Below are 18,017 nucleotides of genomic sequence, written 5' to 3' on the forward strand. Positions count from 1 at the left end.
ATTATTTTGATGGCCCAGTTGGTACAAAAATAAATAGTCACCTAAAGCTGTATTGTCATCACTTGTCTGTGCATACTTTGAACAACAAATATAAATAGTAGCACTTTTAATTGTGTTTTAGGGCTTCCTGAATGGTCCATGACTGTTAATAAAATATGTAATGGAACAAAGATAGAAAAGTCACACTACAAATGTATACATACTTATTATTTATAAGCATCTTTGGTGTCAAGAAAAGCAGTTTGCAAGCTGTTTAAAAAATACATGGATGGCTGGCATTTTTCTTTTGGTAACTTGAAGCCCTGTGGGTGTTGCGGTCCCTGCCTGTGCACATTTAAAAGAAACTTTGTCTCCTTTCTGCAACGAGCTTCCTCGCAGTATGGGGTTAAACTGGTAGATCTGAAATGCTTCAGCTGCTTTGGGAGGCAGGATGTCTCCTTTGCTAAGACTGAAAGCAAGTAAAGACTGTCCTTTCAGCTGCAGTGGGAAGCAAGGAGTATCCTCTGCTATGAAATCGAACACAAAGGAACAGGACTGTCTGTTAGTTTGCTTTCGTTTTTAGCAGGGGAGACCCTGCCTCCCACTGCAGCTGAAGCATCCCAGCTCTACCGATTAACCCCCTCCTGGGAAGGCTGTTAGGTCTCTACATCACAAAAGCACAAGTCTGTGCTTTATCTATTTCCCCTCCCTCCCCCTCCCCTCCAGCTCTCAGTTACTGGAGCTCGACAATAAACAGACTCCATTCGAAGGTGTGAAGACTTGCACGCCTCGGGACAGTTATAGACTCTGAAAGGATAGATCTTCCTGTGGAGTGTGCGCCCCCCCCTGAGATGGTATCGGGCCCCCCTGGAGGGGCGCGCCTAACACAGATTGAAGAACTCTGCCATAGAAGTATTTCTTAATCATAAAAATACTTATTTCTCTTGAATAAAACGATAAAACTGCACACAACAAAACCAAAATACACACATAATAAATAGTCACTGAATAAACACATTAAAATCTCATCAGTAAAACAGAACAACATACAAATAATAAAAACAGAGCTTGCATGATACCAATTTTATATATTTTTTGTATTTTTTTTTAACTGCAAAAATTAGCAACACTGAAACATTCCAGGAGGCTGGTTAACATTTAGATATAAATTAGTGACAGCCTTGCTTGTAAATAACCCCCTTTTTTTTAATATTGTTACTATAAAACATTGACAGAGGGAGCAATATTGATCACACAACAGCAGAAAATACATTGTGTCCTGAGAAGAAAATGTATCGCACAAACAAGATCCCAATCCCGCCACCTTATGCCATCCTTGTCGTTCTGCAAGCAAACAATGTAGGAAATGGAATGTAAACCTCGTTGATAGGAATCAATGAGACTAGACAAATATTTTTTTCAGGCCCAGATCAGATCTCGCCTGGCAAGATCGTTTGGGGACACAAACATAGGGTGCCCATTTTCTCTTCTACAATCTTGATATAGTGGAGCCAGGGAATACTGTTCACCCTCTTCAAGCTCAAGCAATCATTAGCTATTTTCTGATTTAGCTCTACTTCAGGGGTGATCACATCCTGATCCTGTGCAGTAGTGGAACCAAAAACACCAGATCAGAAATATACCCTACCCCCACTTCCTGATGGGTAATATAGGAGAGTACAGATTGAGAGACTGAGCAGATTACACAAAAACGTAATCTCCACTATTTGGAGGTCTCCCAAATCCTTCAATCCCCAGATATCAGACCTATAGCTTGCAATGGCAATCCAATTTGCCCTGTAGACATTCAGCATGGCTTGAAAAGGTTGTGCCCCCAACATTTTGTCAAAGTCCAGAATTGCAACTGCAGCTCTTGACTTGGCATTACTCTTTGAATTTCTTTGCTGGACCCAAGTGCCCCTTTCATCAAGGGGCACAGGAGACCCGGATATGAGAAGTTGGTTAACCTTGTAAATTCAGTACCCTCACCATACAGACTTCTGTTTTCTGATTCTTGGGCCCATAGAAGTATTCATTGAATGGGTGCAAATGTATTACTATTTGGACTTCACAAACTTTTGCAGCACTAGGCTTGGAAAGCTGTGTCAGTCTCAGGTCTTCAGGCAAGGTACTGGCAATCAGATACCCAAAAGAGGATGGAAGGAATGCGTGTTTGCTCTGGACAGCCAGCGTCTGTCAAGGTAGGAATCTATAGGCTTTAAGCATCACTTCTAGAGCCATTATCAGGACTGTCTCTGTGTGTGGGTGCGGGGCTCTGTGTGTGTGTGTGTGTGTGGGGGGGGCTCTGTGTGTGTGTGTGTGTATGTGTGCAGGGCTCTGTGTGTGGTGTGGGGGGGGCTGTGTGTGGGGCTCTGTCTGTCTGTGTGTGGCTCTGTGTGTGTGTGTGTGTGACTCTGTGTGTGTATTGGGCTCTGTGTGTGTGTTGGGCTCTGTGTGGGTAGTTTTTTTTTCTAGGTAGGTCTGTGTGAGGGTGGCTCTGGGTGTGTAGGTGGGTCTGTGTGAGGGTGGCTCTGTGGGTCGCTCTGTGGGTGGCTCTGTGTGGGTGGCTCTGTGTGGGTGACTCTGTGTGGGTGGCTCTGTGTGGTTGGCTTTGTGTGGGTGGCTCTGTATGTGTATGTGTGTGGGTGGCTTTGTGTGTGTGGCTCTGTGCGTGGGTACAAATGCAATAGGTCTTTGCGAGATAATAAGCTATTGGCATCATAAATGACAATGCCATTTATTTATATGTTTTAAAAACAAAAACATAAATAAAAATAATGTAATGAGCAATCCCAATAGCTCTAACTTTAACAATGCCGAGATCATTGCATTGTAAATGCTTGTTATACTTATTCACAGTTGTTTGTCATCTTCCATGTAAAACTGATGGGATTTCCTTTCTAATTGTCTGAACTCTAGTTTTGTTGCTTTTAATGACTCATTATACCATGGGGTAGATAGATGGTTACAGGGTTTCATCGTAATAATGGGACTATTTTATCCAAAGTCACTGTAATCTCTTCGTTAAACTTTCTGCAATTAGTTTCAATTAAATTGTTGGGATCAAGACTGTTAGAAAAGTCAAAGACATGCCCACCAGAGTAGTTTGCAAAATTATTCCAAGCCCTCCCCTAAAGATTCCCTAACCTGAATTATGTCCGTCCATTCATTTATTAATGTGTTCTTCAAACTGAAACAATTCAGAGTAAAGTCCAATTTTTTACACAGATCATAATTTAATGAATGAGGCTGTTCCATTTCGAGTGTCACCAATTCTTAACAGAGTATTAAGAGCCTCCTATTGTGAATGAAAACACCCTGGTATAGCAGACAGTAGTGCTTTTTCCTGAGTACGGGTTATACCCAGTTCTCGTTTTGCAGCTTGTATGGATAGACGTTTGCTAACAGAAACAAGAGACTTAAGGGTCTGATCCTGTGCTTTATCCAAAATCCTTGTCTATTTACAGGTACACATTTAATTCCGTATAAGAGCGTTAAAAGTATGTTGGTGAAGTACACTTTGAGTATGGATACTAGTTGTTTCTCTGGTATATCACCAAATATTTCTAGTGATGCAGGAGTTTTATCAAGATATGCCGCCTGATCTCAGGAACAAGAGACTATTATACATGACGCATTAAGAATATATCAGACTGTACTCCATCTGCCCTCACTCACTGCCAGAATTTTAAAGCTCTGCTGTCTTGAGGGCCCATTTGGGATATTTCTAACTGTGCTGTGTCATGTGACCCTATTCAGAATATCACAAACTGTCTGTGTTGTGGTGTGAGGTTGGTACCCTAGTGTCTACTTAGATGAGATCCTTGCATTAACCTGAATTGCACAACTAATACCTAAACGTCTGCAAGAATTTAAAATTGGTTGTGGAAACTCATGTCCTTCTCTCTGTTCTTCTGTTTTTCAGGATGTTAGAAGCACCCTGGACAGGTAAGGTTAGTTTATTGTCCTCCTCTCAGTGTGTAAGGAGCAGGTCTGGCTGCAGGGTGGAAATGTCAGTGCTGAGCTCACAGAAATCCACTCTGCTGCCAGAGCAATACCACCTATTGCAATTATTATATGTAGATCACCTCATAACTACTCTCCTACCTTACAAACAGTGTTGCGCTTGTTCTCAAAACATCCACAGTCTTTAAAAACTCCTTTTCATTCTAAGAAACATTAAGTGAGTTTTCAAAAAATCACTTTGAGACTCCACAAACTCCTAGTCTTATGAAAATACCCCCTCACTACAGGGAAACTCTCTTGTGTCCAGGAAAAGCCCCTTTGTCCACAGAAACTACCTCACATTTTCCACAGTCACCGAGTACTCAAAACCTACTCCAGTACTTTCTGACACCGTGACCAATCCTCAAATGTCCCTCTAGTCCTTTGAAACATAAATGCAAACGTCTAAAACACACACCTTCTGTCTCATCCTTTAATCAGGAGCCTGTCCAGGGCCATAGTTGGCTGCATCCCTAGTTTTATGCCCTAGTTTAAGGAATTTGCAAAATCTATTGCTTGTGTCTCTCTGACTGTAAATGGCCCCAGGACCCAGAGTTAAATTACCAATAGAAATGAGTGGGCACAATTTGCAAACTGTTTCTGGTCAATTCGCACCGATCGTACATGGGGTACGGCTCGTACACCGATCGTACATGGGGAATGGCTCGTACACCTATCGTACATGGGGTACGGCTCGTACACCGATCGTACATGGGGTACGGCTCATACACCGATCGTACATGGGGAACGGCTCGTACACCCGATGTTTGCAGGGGAGCGGTGCGTACCCTGCGATCATGGGGGGTATACACCGTACCCGGGGGGCCGTCTGTACCTGTTTTGGCGCGAACTCTGCTTTTACGGCTGTTTTTAGCTCCTGTAGAAAAAGGGTTGCACGGTGCGTACCCAACACGTATCGTACTTGCTGGGTCGTAAAAACCAGCCGCGAACCGTACAGTTGTCGCGTACAGCGGGTTCCGAGGGAGAATCGTACGGATATTAGAGTGGTACAGTCTCTGTACGACTCGTACGGAGTACGGCTCCTGGTACGAATCGTACTTCGTCATACGTACGGGGGACGTTGCAGGGTACGATTGGTACGGGAAAAACGCTCCGAACGGCTATTCGGAGTGTTTTTCCCCGAATCGGAATCGACCCCTAGGGCTTCCCAAGGGAAGAGCTTTAGAGTCATTAGAGCAGTTATTACATTTTAAAGCAAACCTGTACTCTAATGGTGATATGTTCACCTGACATGTGTAATGCACTGCACATCAATCCATCGGTTTCAGCCCCTATGAGGGCTTCAAAAGAAAAATGTTTATGAAACGACAAGAGGTTGGAATGCAGCAGTTTTTGAAAATAAAAGAGACAACATAAAATAGGCATGGATTATGTTGATATCATTCAGTGCCATAAAGATGCACATGAAGGAATGGTACTTGAAGATGTTGCCCAAGGCTAGGGAAAATTGCAGTTGAATTAAGATGTCCTGCGTGCACTAGAACACTAACCACATAAAGGGGCTTGTACCACAATGTATTGTCCAAAGTACAGGTATATATAAATCCACTGGTCATTCCATAAAAAGTACACTTTAAACTTACCCTTCTGTTCCATTTGTTAGATTTAGTTCTATTGACCTGGAAATTAATTCATCTGAATACTTTCATTTGACTTATTCTATAGTAATATCGCTCCTGTCTTCAAAGCACTCCACTAGTCCTCATTAACCCAACTGTTCCTCAAATCTGCTTTTGGTGAAAAGAAAGCTTTTTTTGTCCCTCACTGACTTCCCTTCAACCTACAGCCTCCTCCAGTCACCATCAAATCAATCCTCAAATCTTTGAAAGTGTTCAAGAAACCTCACTAAAGTCAACAAAGACGGGGAGAGAGAAATAGAGAGAAGGTAGAAGAAGAAAGAGAGGTACAGAAGAGACAAAAGCGATTGACCAGGAAGGGAGTGAGAAGGGGGGAGAAACGCAGAGGGAGGTGGAGAAGAGGAGAGTGAAAGAGACACAGGCAGGAATTGCAGAGAAGAGCCCCTGTTTGTCGCCATTTCCCTTTTGGAGCTGCCCTGGAGTGAATATCCAGTGCACGTGGTTTAGGATCAACTGAAGGCAGTTTGGGTCATAACAGAGGGGCTAATCCTCTGATAGTTTACAGAAAGACACCTGGGAGCAACAAGCGATAGAAGAAAAGTCAAGGACCCAACTTAGGGAAGTGTTCGAAGTAGCCAGCAAGACATAGTCAAACCAAAGACTGAAATGAGATATCCACAAACAAAATTTGCAGCAGGGTCCAAGGTGCAGGACCTCAGAGATTCCAAGATGCAGGACCTCAGAGATTCCAAGATGCAGGACCTTAGGGACTCCATGAAGCAGGACCTCAGAGACTCCAAGGCGCAGGACCTCAGAGACTCCAAGGTCCAGAACCTCAGAGACTTCAGGGTGCAGGATCTCGGAAACTCCAAGGTGCAGGGCCTCCAAGACTCTAAGGCGTAGACCTCATTGCCCATTACTCCCCTGAGGCGGAAGCCGGGGGATAGAATAGAGCTGTGAAAGCGTTTTTCTAGAAACTGTTTGATTAGTTTTAAAAATATTAATTTGCGCCGCAAAGTGTTTTGATTTTAAAAGGAGCACTGCCCACAGATAACCGCTGTCATTTGACTTCTAATTACTGGAAAATCGCCCCACACCCAGCCGATTAAGGTGCTGAGTGAGAGGCGGCATTTTGGCGGACATATTGGGCCTACACACAGCCCCAGCGCTCTAGTCTTCAAGGCTCCTGCATAAAAGCAGAGATTCGATTCTGCTCGCGAGACCTCATTGCCCATTACTCCCCTGAGGCGGAAGCCGGGGGATAGAATAGAGCTGTGAAAGCAATTTGCTAGAAACTGTTTGATTAGTTTTAAAAATATTAATTTGCGCCGCAAAGTGTTTTGATTTTAAAAGGAGCACTGCCCACAGATAACCGCTGTCATTTGACTGCTAAATACTGTAAAATCGCCCCACACCCAGCCGATTAAGGTGCTGAGTGAGAGGCAGCATTTTGGCGGACATATTGGGCGTACACACAGCCCCAGCGCTCTAGTCTTCGAGGCTCCTGCATAAAAGCATACAGTGATCCCTTCGCGCAGCGGACGCGATCAGTGGGCACGCCGGAAGCGCGCCGAAGTCGAGCCAAACTCTAGCCCGTCTGCGCCCGTCCGCGCTAAGGACGGGCTGGGGGCTGCATCACCTGTCAAAAATGCTACCAGGTCAGATGTCTAGAGAAAAATTATTGTCTCTGAATACTAACCCTGTGAATTGTAATCATGTCATAGAAGTCGATAAATGGCTAGGACCTATCACGTGCATGATATGCAAACACACATTACAACCTCATGTCAAGGACCCCCCTAAAATCATATATAATACCATCAAAGGTGGACTAATCAATGCACGCTCCATGTGCAAGAACGCACTACACATATACGAGTTGATCTCAGAGAACAATTTGGATTGCCTCATGGTCACGGAAACGTGGCTGAGAGAATGGTCCAATCCAGACATCACTTGTGCACTACCACCCGGCTATAGGATACAAAGACTTGACAGACCTATACAAAGAGGAGGGGGGATTGCTGTCATACACCGTGAGACCCTCACCTGTAGCATCTCTGAACTACCTGACATTAAAGGAGCTGAAAGCATAGCCTTTAACCTACAGGCCCATGACTCCTTCACGTTCTCTGGAGCATTAATTTATCGCCCACCAGGCCAAATGAAACATTTCCTGGACAGTATGGGGGAAGTAATTACCACACTGACGCTCAAAGCAGCCAACCTCACATTACTGGGAGATGTAAATCTTCACCTTGACAACATGACTGACCCAAACGTACAATGCTTTAAAGACATTATGCAGGTGCTAGGGCTTACAATTCTTACGAATGACCCCACACATATAGCGGGCCACATATTAGACTGTGTCTGTTCCAATCTTAATACCATCAAAGTATCCACTCCCCTGCCCCAGACCTGGACCGACCATAACTTTATAGCATTTCATCTCACAACGGAAGAAACCAACAATACAAAACCTAACGGACCCAGAAATAAGAAACCAACTCCTTGTTGGACTAAAATCATTGAGCACCCGGACTTACCAAAGTGGGTTAAAGAGAACAAACCTCTGATAACTGGTAATGTGACTAGCGACAACCTTAGTTACGAAAAATGGATGAGATCCATAGGGGAGAAAATGACCTCTGGAGGAGCCAATAAATCTAAACCTAAACAAGGGAAAAGTTCAGCCCCTTGGTACACCAATGAATTAAAAGACTTATTACGTACAGTTCGCAAACTGGAACGCAAATGGTGTAAGCACTACAATAAGGATGACCAGGACAGTTTTAAAACAGCAAGACGAAACTATCATGCACAAATCAAATGCACCAAAATAAATTACTTTACAAATAAGATAGAAGCATCTCAGAACAATCACAAGGAGATATTTTGTGTGGTTAAGAGCTTTCGAGATCCAAAGTTTTTGTCTCAGGAAGTACCTCCATCACAGACCTTCTGCAATGAGATTGCAGACTATTTTGAACAAAAAATTGTCAACATTACGAGAAATTTTCCAGTCATCCCTTTAAATAATGAAAACATAGCCCTAGAAACTAATTCCTAGATAACTAGATGGAACACTTTTTCCACAATTGATCTGGCCGACACCTCACAAACAATGTCAAAAATTAAATCCGGCTCGCCACTTGACCCATGTCCCCCCGCACTGGTCCATGCAATAAAAGATGAGGTGAATCCCATGATTAACGTCATTGTTAATGCATCACTCCAATCGGGTGAAATCCCCATTACATGGAAGACGGCGATTGTAAAACCATTACAAAAAAAGCCCCTACATGATCCATTTGTCCTGACCAATCTGAGACCCATTTCACAACTCCCCGCTCTATGTAAATGTGCCGAAACCTTGGTCAACAAGCAACTCTCAACATTCTTAGAGGAAAATAACATCTTACATCCAAATCAGGCAGGTTTTAGAGCTAACCACTCTACTGAATCTGCACTTTTGTCAACAACAGAAATCATAAGAGCTGCACTAGATCAGGGGAAGAATAATTCTCCTTGATCTATCTGCAGCATTCGACACGGTGTCCCATGCCATCTTATTACATCGCTTAGTTGAGGCTGGCATAGGGGGCACTGTGTTGAACTGGTTTAAAAACTTTCTGTTACACAGAAAACAGATAATCAGATGGGGCCAGTTCCACTCAGAGGAGAAGGAGATCAGTTCAGGGGGGCCACTGAGCTCTAGCCCAAGCCCTACCCTATTCAATCTGTATATGGCACCCCTGATCAATCTAATTGCCTCCCATAATGTAAGCACAGTTGCATACGCAGACGATACCCAACTGGTCCTAGTTCTGGATGATGATACAGATAGGGCCGAACAGGTCCTGAAAAAGTGTCTGACTGCGACTTTCAAATGGATCCATGATAACCATCTTAAATGCAACTCTGCCAAAACAGAGATCCTTCCATACGGAAAAAACAATATCTTCTCCCGACACACTTGTTGGCCAACGGATGCGGAAGCCCCCCTAAACACCATCAGTGCAACACGAAACCTAGGAATAAAATTCGACGACATGCTATCCTTTAAACAACAAACTAAGGAAGTGGCTGCCGTCTGTTTTAACATTATCAAAGGCCTTCGCAAATTCTTTGACTACCTGCCTTTGCCCGCCCGTCGCACAGTAGTAATTGCTCTTATTACATCGAGAATTGACTACTGTAATAGTCTGTATGCAGGGGTGGCAAAATCTACCCTGCATAAACTACAGATGGTTCAAAATGCTGCGGCCCAGAAAGTCATCAGCATCAGCCGCCTTGGACATGTTGCACTGGCTCCCCATCCAGAAACGTATATTATTCAAGATCTTCCTGATTACATTCAGAGGCTTTCATAAGCGCGGCCCAAAATATCTGTCTAATAAATTTCACAGATACCATCCGAACAGAGAACTCAGGTCAGCTACGGCCAACTTAATGTCCATCCCTAAGTTCAGACTGGCCACCAAAGGCGGAAAATCACTGGCAGTCCTAGGCGCTAAAGCCTGGAATATACTTCCGGCTCACCTCAGAGCAACCCCATCAGAAAAAACCTTTAAAAAATTACTAAAATCTTGGATCTATGGATTGTCCGAATCAAAGTGCAAAACCCTTGTATAAATGACACCTAAAGCTCAGTTAAAACCACCTGACAATCTATTAGGAATGAAGTCACAGTGCCAAGATGCTCCCTGGAGTGTGCGTGCACTATATAAAAACCCCCAAACATCAAACATCAGAGAATCCAAGGTTCAGGACCTCTGAGACTCCAAGGTGCAGGACCTCCAAGACTTCAGGGTGCAGGACCTCTGAGACTCTAAGGTGCAGGACCTCAGAGACTTCAGGGTGCAGGACCTGAGACTCTAAGGTGCAGGACCTCGGAGACTCTGATGCAGGGCCTCATAGACTCCAAGGTGCAAATCCTAAGGGTGCAGGACCTCAGAGACTTCAAGGTTCAGGAGATCAGAGACTCCAAGGGGCAAGTCAAATAATCAATCAATCAGGGGTTTATATTGTGTGCTACTCACCCGTGTGAGTCTCATGGTGCTGGGGGAGGATGGAAGCTTTGGATCAGTCGAACAACCAGGTCTTGAGGTCCTTAAGGCTCTCCCTCCTGTTCTGTTCCTGCGGATGCGGGGGATCTCTGCCAGGGCGAAGTCGGTGGAGCAGAGGTTCCTCTTGTGTACGTGGAAGGATAATCTATTGTTGAGGTATTTGGGTCCGATGTTGTTGAGGGTTTTGTAGTCGTGGGTGAGTTTGAAGGTGACCCTCTTCTCGACAGGGAGCCAGTGGAGATCTTGAAGGTGTTTGGGTCATGTGTTCATAGAGTGGAGTTCCGAGGATGTGTTTGGCGCCGGCATTCTGGATGGTCTGGAGTGTGTGTAGGAGAGATATGTTGATTCCGGCATATAGGGCGTTGCTGTAGTTCAGTCTCCTGGTTATGAGCATGTGGTTGACGGTCTTTCTGCAGTCCCGGGGGGGATCCATTTGAAGGTCTTGCGGAGGATGAGCAGGCAGTTGAGGCGTTGACCAGGCGGTTCATAGCGAGGGAAGAGTTGAGGATGATGCCTAGGTTGCGTGCGTAGTCTGTGGGGGTGGGTGGGTTTCCCAGGGCCCTAGGGCCACCAGGAGCTGTCCGAGGCAGACTTGCAGGGTTCGAGGATGAGGACCTTATCTTTCCTGAGTTGAGCTTGAGGCAGCTGTCGATCATCCAGGTTGCCACGTTCTTCATTCCCTCCTGGAAGCAGAGTCCTCATGGTGCAGGCCCTCAGAGCCTCCAAGGGGTGAGACCTCACAGACTTCAAGGGGTGAGATCTCACAGACTTCAAGGGGCGAGACCTCCTTATACTTCAAGGAGCGAGACCTCAGAGACTTCAAGGGACGAGACCTCAGAGACTCCAAGGTGCAGGAGCTCAAAGACGCCAAGGGGCAGGAACTTATAGAGTCCATGGTGCAGAAGGTGCAGGAGCTCACAGCCTACAAGGTGCAGGGCTTGATAAATTGAGCCGGGTCTGGTGGCTCACTGGACTAATGCATCTACTGCAGGGACATGTGTTCGACCTCATGGTTACAGGTTCAAATCCCAGCGGGTCCACTCAGCCTTTCATCCATCCGAGGTTGATAAAATGAGTACAATTGAATTGGGTAACAACAAACATCTGTTATTGAGCGCCAAGATACCCGTAGTGGTGAACGTAACGCTTTACAAATACACATGGTATGTTATGTTATGTTATGGTATAAATACTTAGGTGCAGAACTTCAGCGAGTCCAATGCAGGGATACTGCAGGGTCCTAGTGATTCAAAGATGCAGGATATGTAGAAATTCCAGGTTGAAAGCTTTCCCCGACAGGATGCAGGATTTCACAGATAATTATAGTCGGCACTACTGAGATTAGACAAGACATCTGAGAAGGAGAGGGAGAAAGAAAGAAAGAGACAGCAACACAGGGAGAGAGCGAGAGACAGGATATTGTGAGAGTGAGTACAAGATCAGAAGTTATATATAAAGAGTTAAAGAGGGAGTGATTGAGAGTGTGTGTGTCATTATTCACATCTGCCTTTGAGATCCCAAGAACTGTGATAGAAAGAGACAAAGTGGGAGTGAGAAATAAAGAGTATGTGTATTTGTGTGTGTGTCGGTGTGTGTGCGTGCAAGCGTCCGTCTGTTTGTGCTGTTACTTTTCAGATAATATAGTCTCTGTGTGTTCTGTGACACTAAGATGATTTGTGTCCCTTCAGGTGTGAGGAGGTGACGTTTCAAGGTCCAGGAAAGATCAAGAAATATAAAGGTAAGTGGACTTGAGCTGACAGGTCCCATTCACCCCCACCCCACGGATCTGTGGTAAGACCCCTTCTAAGTCCCGAACCTCCGGCCATGGCCCAGAACAGGGGCCTAAAAATGACTAACAATCCAAAGGGGTCCCTTCAGGGGGGAGCTCGATCATGGACACAGTGAAGCTAAAGTGTGTCTGATCCGTGAGCATGTAAAAGCTGCAGTACAGTCCTCTCACGGGGAGAGGCTGCATAGTGTGAACTTTTAATCAAAAGCAGTCCTGCTCTACTCCGTGTACTGTAGTTTGCAGTGTAATCTCTCGTGCAGTGCAGTGTTTAGTGCAGGGTGATGTCTGATGCTCTTTCTAGTACCGCAGGTGTTTTACACTATGTGCACAGTAGGCAGTCTGGGGTATTGTGTTGTATAGGACAGTCCAGTACTGTGTTTGCCATTTCGTAGAGTGTGCTGTTTAATGTATACTGATACAGTGTGTTGAGTAGGGTTTATTGACCTAGGTGCAAACTTCCCTGACTCTGAACATGTTTAGAAGATGCAGAAGTGCAAGTATCTGTAGTTCAGAACTGGTCTAACACATTCAGAAAGTGCACATTTTCCACACTCAGACCAGGTATACGTACATGGAAGTGTAAGCTTCCTTCTCTCAGAACAGGACCTCCATGTGCAAAAGTGGTGCAAGCTTCTCTCACTGTGCACATGTCCATGAGATGCAGAGGTACAAGCTTCTGTTACTCATAATAGTTAACACATCAGAAGTGCAAGCTTCCCTTCGCCAGAACTTGTCTAGGACATGCAGGGGTAGGTGAATAGGTGGCATACGCAGGCATACAAGCTTCCTACACTCAGAACAGGTCTCACACACAGGCCAGATATACACATACCGAAGAGCAAGCTTCTCTCACTCACAACACAGATGCACAGGTGCAAGCTTTAGATATGTATTATAAACACACACATGCACACTTACCTCTCCGATTTAAAAACATCGAAAATAATTGTAGGATGAAAATGGTACCCGAAATTGTGGCTGTATCTGGTTATTGGCATCTCTAGTAAACTACGGTGTGTACAGCAATGTGAGCTGTCTTGTGCACTGCAATGTCTTGTATGGTGCGCTCTCAAGTGCAGTGTTCCATACAGTGTAGTGTTCTTGTTCGTTCTCTCATGCTCACTGTATTGTCATGTACAGTGTGCCCTCTAGGGCAGTGTGCCATACAGTGCAAGGTTCTTGTTAATGTTGTCTTGTGCACTGTACTGTCTTGTACACTTTACTGTCTTGTGCACTGTACTGTATTGTACAGTGTTCCACACAGCTCAGTGCTCTTGCTAGTTGGACTGTCTTGTACAGTGTTCCCTCTGATTCAGTGTGAGGTCTACTGCAGCTTACTTTTCCACAGAGTGTGACATCTTGTACAGTGCACTGCATAGTACAGAATTCTGGCTAATACAATGTATCCACTAGTGCAGTGTGCTGTCTAGTGCAGTGTGCTTTCTAAAATAGTATACTGTCTATTACTGTGTAGCATCTGGTGAAGTGAGCTCCCTAGCACTGTGTACTGTCTAGTGCAGCACTGTGGTCAGTGTAGTATTGTGTACTGTGTAGTGCAGTGTGCTATCTAGAGTAATGCATCATCTATGGCAGTGTGACACAGTGTGCTGTCTGGTGCCTATTGTGTTGTGCTTTCCAGTGCTGTATGCTGCCTAGAACTATGTGCTGTCTAGTACAGTGTATTTTCTTGTGCTAAGAGTGGCCTAGAGCAGTGTGTAGTTTAGTACTGTGAGTATCTATCACAGAGTATGGTACGATGGCCTCTCAATTACAGTGCTCACTCTAGGACAGTGGGGGGGGGGGGGGTACTCTAGCACAGTGTACTGTCAGTGGTGTGCTCTGTAGTACAGCAAGCTGTCTAGTGCAGTCTACCATCTAGGACAGTACGTGCTTTAGAGCTGTGTACTCTCTGCAGTGTACTCTGTAGTACATTGTGCTGTCTATTGCAGTCTATTTTACAACAACAAGGGGCCCCAAATTAGTCAGCAGGGACCTCGGGGAACATACTTTGTACATGCAACATTGGTCCCATGCAAGAAAGTTGAAAAAATAAATAAAATATAGACAGAGTCAATCTATATTAAGAGTGACATGTCCAGCCAGACAGTGGTCTTTCAAAGTTTACTCAATTTACACGTAGTTATATCACACAGAGTACCTTCCACAAGTCAGCCAGTGTGGAACACAAGCCTGTGCCCAGCACTCACAGAGCAGGTACATAAGGTGAATATAGAGAGCAAAGAAGGGCTTTATAAGGCAAAACATGTTTTTCTGTTATGAATGCAATTGTAGAGAATATTTAAACAAAGCACTATTGAAACACATAGTAATCACGTTTTTGTTTTTTGGTACTTAAAGGTCGACGGCGTTTCGGACCCCTAGTAAATCACAGGGACCATCATCAGGACATTTTCAGTGAAAGCCTTAACAATAATATAGCCTCTAAATGCCTAGAAGGGGGAGAAGGAAAATATAAACATTTAATTACTTAGATTAGGATTCCCAGAACAAGTGATTTGTAGTTACCATTGTGTAGCGCAAAGAAGAAACCAGGTGGCATTTAAGGACAATTGGCATGGTGGTTCGGACGGGCCTGTTGGTGAGGACTGCGGTAGTCCAACTGATTCAATGCGTGGACGGTACTATGCGTAAAGTCATGCTGCTATCAGACCACGGGGTGGTGAATAGTGATCGGCTCCGCTATAGGAGCGTGTGGATTTCAGGAAGATGTGTAAAATAAAGTGATTAGGGTGAGCATGCTGGTGGAATTGCAGAGGTCCAGCTATGACCGTGCGTTGTCGCTGGTGAGGCAATTCCGTGAACTATGCGGAAATTACATACTGCTGTTAGACAAGAGTGTCTAGACTTGTGGAACCGCATATACGAGATTAAACTCGGCCTCGTCATCTAATCACAGTGGATGTGTTGGTGCCAGTGCGCATCCACCGAGAGGTAATTTATACCGCAGTGCGAGTAACCATTATTGTTCGTATAACGGGAGACCACGGGGCATGTGAGCGGCGCGAAGGCAGGCAACATTGCCGAAGGATCAGTCTTACCAGAGATCTTGAAAAGGAAAAGGCAGTGGAGAGTTGCGCCCGCCCTAAATAAAAAGAATGTTTTAATTAGGTGACCGGGTTAGCACTGGGGGAGGTGGAGAGGAAATAGGAGCCGAGGGATCCGGTTCTTACCGCAATCAGGCGAGGGGAGCCGTGGTACACAATGGTATCCGTCGGCGCCAGGGGAACCTACAAGGAAATCCTAGGCATTAGAAACAGGCAGAGACCTAAAGCAAAAGTGTTCGCCTGTAAGTCAGTTGACAAGCTTACCGGGTGAGTCAGTTTTCACTCGTGCTTCCTGGCGTGCTCAAGGGAGGAGAGTGAGCTCCTGAATATAAGAGTTGCCGATTGGTCGAAAACAATGTGGTGAATTAGGGCATATTAATAGACAACGGACTGCGCTCAGCGGCCATATTGGAAGGGTGGAGTGCCGATTGGTCAAGGACCATTTGGTAAATTAGGGCATAATAATAGAAAACGGACTGCGCTCAGCGGCCATATTAGAGGGGTGAAGTGCCCAGGGAGAGTGAAAGTGACATGTATCAAGGGAATTACATAAGTGCAAGTAAAACATTACATCATTTACAGTAAACATGAGAGCTGACTCAGAGCTTAAGGCTATATCAAAGCAGTCCATTCATCCTGCAGGTTCAGTCCAGAGTTAAGACTGTCAGTCTTCAAAATCCATTTGAGCTCCTCTCTGTTCAGTAGGCGGGTGAGGTCACCACCCCTGGGCGGAACAGTGATCTGAGAAACTACAGTCCAGCGAATGTCATTCTCTGTGTGTCCTTTATCCAAAAAATTTTCAACCAAGGGGCATTAGGTGTTTTGCATCGGATGCGACTCTGGTGTTGGGATATCCTCAGCATGATTTTCTGTTTGGTTTGGCCCACATATATCTTATTGCATGGGCAAAAAATGGCATACACGATATTGCAACTGTTACAATTAGTAAACGTTTTCAATACATTTCTCACATCTTTATAGACAAATTCTTACCATCTAATGAGTAATCACAAACAACACACGTACCACATCTAGAATGGCCACGGAGTCGTGGTAGTTGCCAATGGTCATGGAGAGTAACATTTCTCACTGTTGGTAATGCCGCCCTTACTAGCTGATCCTTAAGGTTTTTGTTTTTCCTAAAGGCAAAGAGGGGAGTATCCCAGTTCAAAGGGCCCGAGTTCAGTATGTGCCAGTTCTTTTTAATGCACTGCTTGACACGATTTGAGATGGGTGAGTAGGTGGTTACACATACCAATTTGTCAGATGGTTGTTTAGGTTTGGGCTCGATGAGAGTTTCGCGAGGACAGTACCAAGCTCTTTTCATGGAGTTCTTAATCAAGCGTCTTGGGTAGCCTCTTGCTCTGAGTTTCCCAGATAGGGTATTAGCCTCACAGAAGTAATCCTCTTTTTTGAAACAGTTCCTCCTCAGTCTTAAAAACTGAGAATATGGCAGGCTATCCCGCAGGGCACTGGTGTGACAGCTGTCATAGCTCAGTAGGGTATTCCTTTCCGTAGATTTACGGAACAATGAAGTATATAGAGTGCCATCTTGATGTTGAATATTAAGGTCTAAGAATGAGATATTATGCTTATTGTGGGATAGGGTGAATGTAAGGCCATGACAATTATTATTTAGCCAGTGCAACAACCCACGAAGCTCGTCCAAGGCACCACCCCAGATAGGAAAGATATCGCGTATATATCTTTTCCATGTATGCAACCCTTGGTGGAATGGGTTGCTAGGAGACAAGATGGTATTGGTCTCCAGCCAGTCCATGTAGAGGATCGCCAGGGTTGGGGCAAAAATAGCACCCATAAATGTACCCCGCACCTGCTGTTAGTATTGGGATTCATACATGAAAAAGTTTTGGGTGAGGCAAATCTCCAGAAGCTGTATAATGAATAAAGTGGGAACTCGGTGGGGGCTGGGCCGGGTATTGAGAATGCTTTCCATCACGAGCAAGGAGTCTCTCTGGGGTATGTTGGTATAAAGAGACTCAACGTCTAGTGTACAGAGAGTCTCAATTTCGGGATCATACGCATGATTTTCAATGAGTTTGATCATATGCATGCTGTCTCTAATGTAGCATTGAGTTACTGGCACAAAGTCCTTTAAGAAATAGTTGACGTAATGACCCAGTGGTTCCAAAATCGACCCGCAACCTGACACTATCGGCCTCCCTGGGGGATTTTCGAGTCTTTTGTGGATTTTAGGCAGGATGTAGATGACCGGGATTCTTGGATTGGTGGTATTCAGGAAATTAAATTTATGTTGGCTAATAATGCCATTGGAAAGGGCCTCTGTAGTCAGTTGCCTAATCAGAGTCTGTATCTCTTTGGTGGGGTTACAGGGGAGTTTACAATAATGGTCGGTGTTAGAGACTTGGCATTGTAATTCCTCTTTGCAGTTAACAACGTCCTGTAGGACAATGCCCCCTCCCTTATCGGCTGGCTTAATTATCAGCTCATTATTATTTCTCAGGGTGGTGATGGCAGTTTTCTCTTC

The 18,017-nt window shown here is 44.8% G+C and overlaps 1 protein-coding gene across 1 annotated transcript in view; it reads left to right on the plus strand.

Annotated features, from left to right (window-relative positions):
- The window catches only part of LOC147672095 (E3 ubiquitin-protein ligase TRIM58-like), a 190,197-nt gene that overhangs the window by 159,254 nt on the left and 12,926 nt on the right, over positions 1-18,017 (plus strand). The window contains exons 4-5 of the mRNA XM_086948038.1: positions 3,905-3,927; positions 12,343-12,392. Coding sequence (XP_086804164.1) covers positions 3,905-3,927; positions 12,343-12,392 — 73 coding nt within the window. The remainder of the gene's footprint in view (positions 1-3,904; positions 3,928-12,342; positions 12,393-18,017) is intronic.

This window comes from Lissotriton vulgaris, unplaced genomic scaffold (assembly GCF_964263255.1).
Source record: "Lissotriton vulgaris unplaced genomic scaffold, aLisVul1.2 SCAFFOLD_744, whole genome shotgun sequence".
NCBI classification, from domain to species: Eukaryota; Metazoa; Chordata; class Amphibia; order Caudata; family Salamandridae; genus Lissotriton; species Lissotriton vulgaris.